Below are 10628 nucleotides of genomic sequence, written 5' to 3' on the forward strand. Positions count from 1 at the left end.
TGCATCCTTTATTATCAACAAGAATATTTGCACCCTGGATTTGGGAAAAAACTTCATTTTTTAAACATGTAAAATGAAATTAAAGATATAAAAGAAGACCATGTAAATAGACATTTATATCTCTGTGAATAATTCTATACTTATGATGATATTCCAGTCCATGCAATAGCTGCTTGATATACATTTTTATAACCTGCTTAAAACATAAGAGGTCCCTAACAGGATTAGCAATTAGTTATCACTTATCAGTTATGTGAATCAAACATGCAACTATGGCACATACAGCTTCAGGGAATGACCCAAATTTTCCCAACAGTGATGAAACAAAACCACCCGCTACAAACTCTAATAATATATTTAAGGTATCTTCTTCCCTCCTAGTTCCCAAATATCTCTCGGATGGATATACATCAAATAAGAGATGTAATTTTGACTTTAAGTCCAGGGAAAATGACCAATTAAATCAAAACAAAGATAAGAAGGAGAGAACTTACGACAATATTCATATGTGATAGGTTCTTGAGAAGCTTCACCTCTTCTTCAAATTCCCTTATATGAGCTTGCAAACATAAGTAAAGATGTTAAGGCGGAAGACGAGCTGAAAGGCAGTTCAGGAAAGACCAACACCAGGGTTATATTTCATTTTTGAAGAAAAAGGAAGGAAAGAATCTAACTTGGACCTTCTCCTTGGAGGCATTGCTAGTCCCAAGCAAAACCTGCAAAATCGAAAATGAAGTAGTTGTTACCTTAGCCGTAGAAATCAATCTCTATCAAAATTAAAATAAGCACTGGATATAAAAGAGTAGACCTGCTTTACAGCGAGAAGCTCCTCAGAATCTAGATTCATCCCCATGTAGACGTGGCCAAAGGCGCCGCAGCCAATTAGCTCGCCCTTTCTACACCGGATCAGAGAGGCATCATCGTTGGTCTCCTACGAAGAAAGAGCATTGGGGGATACAGAGAATTTGGGTGATAAACCTAACCATAGGCCCAACCACATCTTCGATTTCCTCAAACGCGATCTCATCCTTTCCATAATGCGGCTGCCAGGGCCGCCGCCATCGTTTCCTGCGGGATTCGAACGGAGAGAGAAAGAACGCCGAACCGATCCGAATAGATCTCGCATCTTCTTTCCTTATTCTACGTGGATTACTTGGCTTTCTCCACCAAATCGGAGAGGCATCATCGTTGGTCTCCTCCGGAAAAAGAGCACTGGGGGATGCAGAGACTTTGGGTGAAAAACCTAACCCTAGGCCCAACCCCATCTTCGATTACCTCAAACGCTCTGATCCTTTCCACAATGCGGCTACCAGGGCTGCCGCCATCATTTCCTGCGGGATTCGAGCGGAGAGAGAAAGAACGCCGAACCGATCCGAACATGTCTCGCATCTTCTTTCCTTCTTCTACGTCGATTACTTGGCTTTCCACGACTGGAGAGAGAGATACATTTTTTTTTTTTTTTTTTTCTTGGCTTAACGGACACTATAACACTGTTGGATCCGGCTTCATTTCTCATTTTTCAAAATTTCCCGTGGTGTGGCCAAATTGCACATTGGAACCGTGGTTGGAAGTGCCGAGACGCAAGAAAATGCTTTTTTTTTTATTTGGAAGCTTTTTTATTGAATAATATAGTTTTTTATTTTAAATTTGAATATAAAAATATAGAGAACTTAGAATTCATTAGGGATGACTTTAATTTTTTATAAAAGTAATTATAAAACTGTTTGGAGAAAATAGTTTTTCTTAAAGTTGTTGTAGTTGTGGTCTAAAAAATAAAATAATAAGAAAATTATCTCAAACGAATGTTTAATCCTAAGTGTTGTATTTAATATTATGTGTAAAGACAATAAGATCATACCGGGATATTAGCTCTATAGATTCTTTATATAAATTGATTTACAAAAGATATAATTAATCTCATATGACACTAATCGTCCTTGCTATAGATGTAATCAAGGACAAAAATATATTATAAGGAGAATATTAGCTATAGTTTCGACTACAATAATAAGATAGTATGATATTTGTCATCAATTGATCAATCTTTATTTATAAGTGTTGATCACAGTCAGTGTTACAAAATTGACTTCTAATATAGTTACATATAAAATTATATGATTTGAATTCAATGTAATTAGTTGTCTAGCAAATGAGTTTTGGATTTTAGTCAGTTGATAGCAAAAAATAATAATTAAAATATGCTAAGTTTTCGATGGTTATTATCTTAAAGTATAATAAAACTTCTTTGCATTTAGTTGTTATTATGCATATGATAATAATCAAATATAATTTTTAGTAATTATATGATATTAAACATTAATCATGATGATGAATTTAGCCTATCTTTGTTAATAATCAATTTTAATTTTTTAAAATAATCATACGCTGCTTGAAAATAATGAGATTAAAGAAAAAAAAGAAGAAATTAAAGAACTACAAGATAAATATCCAAAAAAGCAATAGGCGTTATTTTAAAATAATAGAGTTAAAAAATATTTATAGTTAAAATCTCTCATATTTCATCAATTCTTCAAAAAAAAAATTAAAATTAATAATATAAGACTTAATTTAGTTAAAAAATATTTAAATGTGTTAAAATAATATATAATTTAAAATTTTCATGTATTTTTGTATTTTTTAAAGGTAAAACCATTTAAAGCAATTAAGGATCTGCATGTAAATTTTATGGCCTTGGAAGAGCCAGTTTGTGGGCTTGCAGGCCTTATCAAAGGGGCTGGCGGCTTTAAAAGGTCCCAAAACACTACCCATTTAGACCAACATTTTAGGCCCTATTATTCCTATTCGTAATTACCCATCTAGGTTTCCTAACCACTATTATGTTCTACAAAGCCCCGTGCTGAGTACGAGTGGCAAAAGCCAGAAACAAGCAGTTGAACGCAGAGATGAAGGGAGTTAGCGATGTTGCCTACAAGGCATTCACCGCTGGTCTTAGCACCGTCACCATTTACCTCGCTATCACTTTTTCCATAAACATCTACCGTGGACTCTCCTAGCACACTTCACAATCTGTGAGATTTTCATTCTGAATCTTGTTCTTCATTTTTATATTTGAGTCATGTTTAAACCATTAATTCCATTTGTTTTTTAAATGAAATTGGGTGGTGATATGACCCTAAATGTTTAGCACGGTTAAATTTTGGTATGCTTGTTGCAGGTTTTTTTAACAATTATAGCTTTCTTTTTTTCAGTTCATGTTTTAGGTGGCTAAGCTAAGCCCTGGTTTTCCTCACTTAGGGGATAAGATAAGATATGTGAAATGGACACCCAACCCTTCTTAAGATTCTTTTACTTAGCTTCCCTCTCCTTCGGCCATAGTTAATTTCACTGGCATGCATTAACTTACATTTTTAACGAACCAAATGGCTTAGCCAAGCTCACAACTTAAGCTTCAAAAACTTACAACTTATGTTTTCTTATCTCATTATTACTTGGCTTACATAAATAGATAATCAAACATGCCTATTATTATATGAGGCGAATCATGTTATTTAGGGAATATATTGGAAATGAAGGAGATGTTTATAATACCAGGAAAGGGAATATGCTACAATGTATGTCTGAGAAGTGGGTTAAAATATGGTAAGAGAATAAGCATGCATTAACTTCCACTAGTGTCGTGCACGTGGCGAATGAGAGTTGCAAATAGGAAAGAACTGGTAGGTGTTGAGTAGAAAGTATAAGTTTTTTTAGGATTGGAGTGTCTAGTGAATACATAGAATGAAAGTAGGGATAGTTAATCTTCTATGGTTTCTCTCCCAATTTTAGTGAAAATAAAAAGAAGGAAGCTGCTTTTAAACAATCTAATGATGCCCAAACAGTCTTCATTACTCCTGGTGCAATGAAAAATATAGCTAAAAACTATTAAAGTAAGCATTCATTGAAACTCATATCTAGATCACCAACTTCTCTAATCATCATGGAAGTCTTAATTGTTACAAAAAGGGCAATCTCCCTTTTCGGGACCTTTTGAGAAGCTTCTTTCAATATTGGAGCCCCTTATTGCCTTCATCTCCATCATAGTTATATTTTTCTCTAATATTTTTTATGTTTTAACGCCATAGCCAAGATGTACAAAGTTTAAGATGTGCGACCTTAAAAAACTATCATCCCTCTAGCAATCATATATTTATCCACCGCTTTGCATATGACTTAGTCCCATTTTTTTTAGAAAATGTCTTCTCTTTCTTTGAGTTGTGTCAGTTGGATGTGATGATGCATATATTATTGTTTATGGTCGTGAGGAATAATAGACATATGAGATATTGATGAAAATACTAGGGATTACAATATTGTGCTCAACTCTAGTCGACATACCTAGTTTAGAGAATAAATATAATGGATGGGACACTTTTATGAGAGTCGCTAGAAATAAGAACAAAAATTTCTATAAAGTCTAAGCTTGCAGTAAATGCGGTGTATTCTTTTTTCACACCTTATTTTAGCTTTATTCACTATTTATATTTTCTTATGAAAAGATTAAATTTTGTTATAATGCCATGTAATATATGTTCATGGTATTTCAAAGCTCGAACAACTTGCAGTGCTTGTGGTTGAAGGCACATAGTAATGTTTTCAACCTTGTGTGATTCTTTTAAGTCTTCATCCTTGATAGCAAAGGCAACCACCTCATACATGTCAGTAACATAAAATAGCATACACCATGATGCATGATGTGATACGGTGCACCCTCAGCACCATTTTCCTGACGCAACGCACATGTTCAAAATGACACGTTCTATTTACATCATACATGAGTAATAGGGCATGGATATGACCCACATTGTGCATTTTATATTTTTATGAAAAGATAAAAAAATTTTATAATTCCATGTAATGTATGTTCATGGTATTTCAAAGCTCGAAGTAGCATAGGTATTATATTATAAATTTGTTGTGCTTCTGAGTTAATAGCTTTTTTTTAATTTGAATGCATAATAATTACATTTTGTTTCACATTACTAGATAAACTATGTTGATTAACAAGGTTGTGGCTGCTCTCATGTAAATATATATTGTGATTTTATAGTTATATGGTAGTTGCAAATTGTAATTTGTCTTACAATAATGTCGCCAAATTTTTTTGAGCTCAATTGGTTGGTTGTGACAACTGAATTGTCCAAACAAATTTATTCACAAAAATTCATCAATCCATTAATGTTATCAAGTACACCAACATTGCTTAAATATACTTTGCATACATTCACATATTACAATGCACATGAACACATCATTTTAATTTTGAAAAAAAATAATAGTATTATAACTCAGATCTTTCTTATTTACAGATATGATATCCTACCTAAAAAATAAAATATCAAACTCATGTATTTATAAGTGTCATAACCAACTTGTTGATAATTTGATTAAAGCGAAGACTTTTCTTAGTTACATACATGATATCTCATAAAAAAATGAACTATTAGACCTATGTATTTGTACCAGCTATGACCAACTTTGAGAATTTGATGAAAGTGGGAAAAATTAGATGCAATTTTATTTCTATCTTGAAGATTTGGGTGAAATTAAGGTAGTTGGATATTAGTTTTAGTAATATGCAAAATTTGGATGTTACACACGTAATTGTCTGGTACATAAAAATATACATATAAATATAAATAAGATCGTCCTTAAATTGCACACAATTAATTTACATCTAAAAAATAAAGTATCAAAATCATTCATACGTGCATGCCACAATCAACTCATTAAGAATTTAATTAAAGAGAAAAAATATGGGTTAGGATTTTATTGTGTTATTTGAGATTTTGGTGAAAGGGAGGGACTTGGGTATTAATTTTGTTAATATACAATATTTAAATGTTACATATATAATTACCTTCAACATAAAAATGTCAATTTACATTGGAATGCATATTTAAAATTCGAATGCAAATATGCATGATAAGTCTATTTTCAAATCACTCGACAATAGAAAATAGAATAAGTTTAAGATAAAATAGGCACATCATATTAACAATCAATTACATGAAAATTGTACTTTCCTAATCATGTGAAAGAAAAAGAGCAAGCATATGGCTTTTATATCCTTACAAGGTATGCCCTATTTGAAGAATTACTTCTGGGGCCATCCAGTAAGCTGTGTCATTCATTGACTTCGCTGCTGTCATTGTTGCCTAAAGAAAAGTTCACATTATAAATAAATCAAATAATAATGATAATTATGAAAAAAATATATATAATAAATGTATAAATCAAAGGTAAATTTCTTATTTTCTAGTGAGACAGTAGCCTCCAACAGAATAAATACCCCTTCAATGGTTCTATTAACAAATGTCAAATAGCAATGGCCAAGAGCACTCATTACTAGTTATATTTCCCCCAAAAAAATTACAAGCTATATCACTAGACCAGAATATGACATCGTTAACCTATATGATATAGAAGTTGCTTAAAAGTAATTATTTAACTAAATCAATATCAAGACAAGCTCCCAGATCTTGCTATAGCATTGTAAAATCATATTTAAGCATTAGATTTATAAAGGAGAAACAAAACAAATGAATATAAGTCCATAGAAAGATGGAGGAGGCCAGAGTTTCTCTAGCATTATTTTACCAGCTTGGCCACTTGTTTAGATGCGCCAAAATCCGCAAGTTTGATGCATCCTTTATTATCAACAAGAATATTTGCACCCTGGATTTGGGAAAAAACTCCATTATTTAAACATGTAAAATGAAATTAAAGATATAAAAGAAGACCATGTAAATACACATTTATATCTCTGTGAATAATTCCATACTTATGATGATATTCCAGTCCATGCAATAGCTGCTTGATATAAATTTTTATAACCTGCTTAAAACATAAGAGGTCCCTAACAGGATTAGCAATTAGTTATCACTTATCAGTTATGTGAATCAAATATGCAACTATGGCACATACAGCTTCAGGGAATGACCCAAATTTTCCCAGCAGTGATGAAACAAAACCACCCGCTACAAACTCTAATAATATATTTAAGGTATCTTCTTCCCTCCTAGTTCCCAAATATCTCTCGGATGGAAATACATCAAATAAGAGATGTAATTTTGACTTTAAGTCCAGGGAAAAGGACCAATTAAATCAAAACAAAGATAAGAAGGAGAGAACTTACGACAATATTCATATGTGATAGGTTCTTGAGAAGCTTCACCACTTCTTCAAATTCCCTTATATGAGCTTGCAAACATAAGTAAAGATGGTAAGGCGGAAGACGAGCTGAAAGGCAGTTCAGGAAAGACCAACACCAGGGTTATATTTCATTTTTAAAGAAAAAGGAAGGAAAGAATCTAACTTGGACCTTCTCCTTGGAGGCATTGCTAGTCCCAAGCAAAACCTGCAAAATCGAAAATGAAGTAGTTGTTACCTTAGCCGTAGAAATCAATCTCTATCAAAATTAAAATAAGCACTGGATATAAAAGAGTAGACCTGCTTTACAGAGAGAAGCTCCTCAGAAACTAGATTCATCCCCATGTAGACGTGGCCAAAGGCGCCGCAGCCAATTAGCTCGCCCTTTCTCCACCGGATCAGAGAGGCATCATCGTTGGTCTCCTTCGGAGAAAGAGCATTGGGGGATACAGAGACTTTGGGTGATAAACCTAACCATAGGCCCAACCCCATCTTCGATTTCCTCAAACGCGATCTCATCCTTTCCACAATGCGGCTGCCAGGGCCGCCGCCATCGTTTCCTGCGGGATTCGAACGGAGAGAGAAAGAACGCCGAACCGATCCGAATAGATCTCGCATCTTCTTTCCTTATTCTACGTGGATTACTTGGCTTTCTCCACCAAATCGGAGAGGCGTCATCGTTGGTCTCCTCCGGAAAAAGAGCACTGGGGGATGCAGAGACTTTGGGTGAAAAACCTAACCCTAGGCCCAACCCCATCTTCGATTACCTACAACGCTCTGATCCATTCCACAATGCGGCTACCAGGGCTGCCGCCATCATTTCCTGCGGGATTCGAGCGGAGAGAGAAAGAACGCCGAACCGATCCGAACATATCTCGCATCTTCTTTCCGTCTTCTGCGTCGATTACTTGGCTTTCCACGACTGCCGACTGGAGAGAGAGATACTTTTTTTTTTTTTTCTTGGTTTAACGGACACTATAACACGGTTAGATCCGGCTTCATTTTTCATTTTCAAAATTTCCGGTGGTATGGCCAAATTGCAACATTGGAAGTTTGGAACCGTGTTTGGGAGTGCCGAGACGCCGGAAAATGCTTTTTTTTTTTTACTTGTTGAAAGCTTTTTTTATTGAATAATATAGTTTTTTTATTTTAAATTTGAATATAAAAATATAGAGAACTTAGAATTCATTAGGGATGACTTTAATTTTTTATAAAAGTGATTATAAAACTGTTTGGAGAAAATAGTTTTTCTTAAAGGTGTTGTAGTTGTGGTTTAAAAAATAAAATAATAAGAAAATTATCTCAAACGAATGTTTAATCCTAAGTGTTGTATTTAATGTTATGTGTAAAGACAATAAGATCATACCGGGAGATTAGCTCTATAGATTCTTTATATAAATTGATTTACAAAAGATCTAATTAATCTCATATGACACCAATTGTCCTTGCTATAGATGTAATCAAGGACAAAAATATATTATAAGGAGAATATTAGCTATAGTTTCGACTCCAATAATAAGATAGTAAGATATTTGTCATCAATTGATAAATCTTTATTTATAACCGTTGATCACATTCAGTGTTACAAAATTGACTTCTAATATAGTTACATATAAAATTATATGATTTGAATTCAATGTAATTTGTTGTCTAGCAAATGAGTTTTGGATTTTAGTCAGTTGATAGCAAAAAAAAATTAATTAAAATATACTAAGTTTTCAATGGTTATTATCTTAAAGTATAATAAAACTTCTTTGCACTTAGTTATTATTATGCATATGATAATAATCAAATATAATTTTTAGTAATTATATGATATTAAAAGTTAATCATGATGATGAATTTAGCCTATCTTTGTTAATAATTAATTTTAATTTTTTTAAATAATCATATGATGCTTGAAAATAATGAGATTAAAGAAAAAAAAGAAGAAATTAAAGAACTACAAGATAAATATCCAAAAAAGTAATATGCATTATTTTAAAATAATAGAGTAAAAAAATATTTGTAGTTAAAATCTCTCATATTTCATCAATTCTTAAAAAAAAATAATTAAAATTAATAATATAGGACTTAATTTAGTTAAAAATTATTTAAATGTGTTAAAATAATATATAATTTAAAATTTTCATGTATTTTTGTATTTTTTTAAAGGTAAAACCATTTAAAGCAATTAAGGATCTGCATGTAAATTTTATGGCCTTGGAAAAGCCAGTTTGTGGGCTTACTGGCCTTATCAAGGGGGTTGGCGGCTTTAAAAGGTCCCAAAACACTACCCATTTAGACCAACATTCTATTATTCCTATTCGTAATTACCCATCTAGGTTTCCTAACCACTATTATGCTTTACAAAGCCCCGTGCTGAGTACGATCGGCAAAAGCCAGAAACAAGCAAATGAACGCAGAGATGAAGGGAGTTAGCGATGTTTCCTACAAGGAATTCACCGCTGGTCTTAGCATCGCCACCATTTACCTCGCTATCACTTTTTCCATAAATATCTACCGTGGACTCTCCTAGCACACTTAACAATCTGTGAGATTTTCCTTCTGAATCTTGTTCTTCATTTTTATATTTGAGTCATGTTTAAACCATTAATTTCATTTGTTTTTTAAATGAAATTGGGGGGTGATATGACCCTAAATGTTTAGCACGGTTAAATATTGGTATGCTTGTTGCAAGTTTTTTTAACAATTATAGCTTCCTTTTTTTAGTTCATGTTTTAGGTGGGGCTAAGCTAAGCCCTGATTTTCCTCACTTAGGGGATAAGATAAGATATGTGAAATGGACACCCAACCCTTCTTAAGATTCTTTTACTTAGCTTCCCTCCAAAGTAGGGATAGTTAATCTTCTGTGATTTCTCTCCCAATTTTAGTGAAAATAAGAAGAAGGAAGCTGCTTTTAAACAATCTAATCCCAAACAATCTTCATTACTCCTGGTGCAATGAAAAATATAGCTAAAAACTATTAAAGTAAGCATTCATTGAAACCATATCTAGATCAGCAACTTCTATAATCATCATGGAAGTCTTAATTGTTACAAAAAGGGACATCTCCCTTTTCAGGACCTTTTGAGAAGTTCCTTTCAATATTGGAGCCCCTTATTGCCTTTATATCCATCATAGTTATATTTTTCTCCAATATTTTTTATGTTTTAATGCCATAGCCAAGATGTACAAAGTTTAAGATGTGCGACCTTAAAAAACTATCATCCCTCTAGCAATCATATATTTATCCACCGCTTTGCATATGACTTAGTCTCATTTTTTTAAGAAAATGTCTTCTCTTTCTTTGAGTTGTGTCGGTTGGATGTGATGGTGCATATATTATTGTTTATGGTCGTGAGGAATAATAGACATATGCGATATTGATGAAAATACTAGGGATGACAATGTTGTGCTCAACTCTAGTCGACATACCTAGTTTAGAGAATAAATATAATGGATGGGACACTTTTATGAGAGTCGCTAGAAATAAGAAC

The 10628-nt window shown here is 33.0% G+C and overlaps 1 protein-coding gene and 1 long non-coding RNA gene across 16 annotated transcripts in view; both read right to left on the reverse strand.

Annotated features, from left to right (window-relative positions):
- LOC110094035 lies at positions 1-1553 on the reverse strand. 2 transcript variants are annotated; one of them, XR_002302805.2, is made up of 4 exons: positions 809-1553; positions 495-716; positions 141-193; positions 1-34 (listed from the first exon to the last, which is right to left on the reverse strand). It is a non-coding gene; the product is annotated as an uncharacterized LOC110094035 (long non-coding RNA). The 2 variants fall into 2 exon arrangements; XR_002302809.2 differs by lacking the exon at positions 141-193.
- Positions 1-7593, reverse strand: part of LOC110110781 (E3 ubiquitin-protein ligase UPL6-like) — a 146834-nt gene extending 139241 nt beyond the window's left edge. For 4 of the 14 annotated variants that reach the window (XR_003702507.1, XR_003702496.1, XR_003702497.1 and 1 more), the window contains exons 1-5: positions 7450-7593; positions 7136-7357; positions 6782-6834; positions 6598-6675; positions 6073-6155 (exon numbers count right to left, since the gene is read on the reverse strand). Coding sequence is in view for 1 of the 14 variants with exons in the window: in XM_028699697.1 (XP_028555530.1) it covers positions 6073-6155; positions 6598-6675; positions 7136-7147 (173 nt within the window). In the remaining 13 variants the exon portion in view is untranslated. Of the gene's footprint in view, positions 1-6072; positions 6156-6597; positions 6676-6781; positions 6838-6924; positions 7034-7135; positions 7358-7449 lie in introns of all 14 variants that reach the window. The other 10 variants (XR_003702510.1, XR_003702501.1, XR_003702504.1 and 7 more) reach the window with 9 other exon arrangements.
- Positions 7594-10628: the final 3035 nt, after the last annotated feature.

Source organism: Dendrobium catenatum, unplaced genomic scaffold, assembly GCF_001605985.2.
Source record: "Dendrobium catenatum unplaced genomic scaffold, ASM160598v2 fragScaff_scaffold_1369, whole genome shotgun sequence".
In the NCBI taxonomy this organism is placed as follows: Eukaryota; Viridiplantae; Streptophyta; class Magnoliopsida; order Asparagales; family Orchidaceae; genus Dendrobium; species Dendrobium catenatum.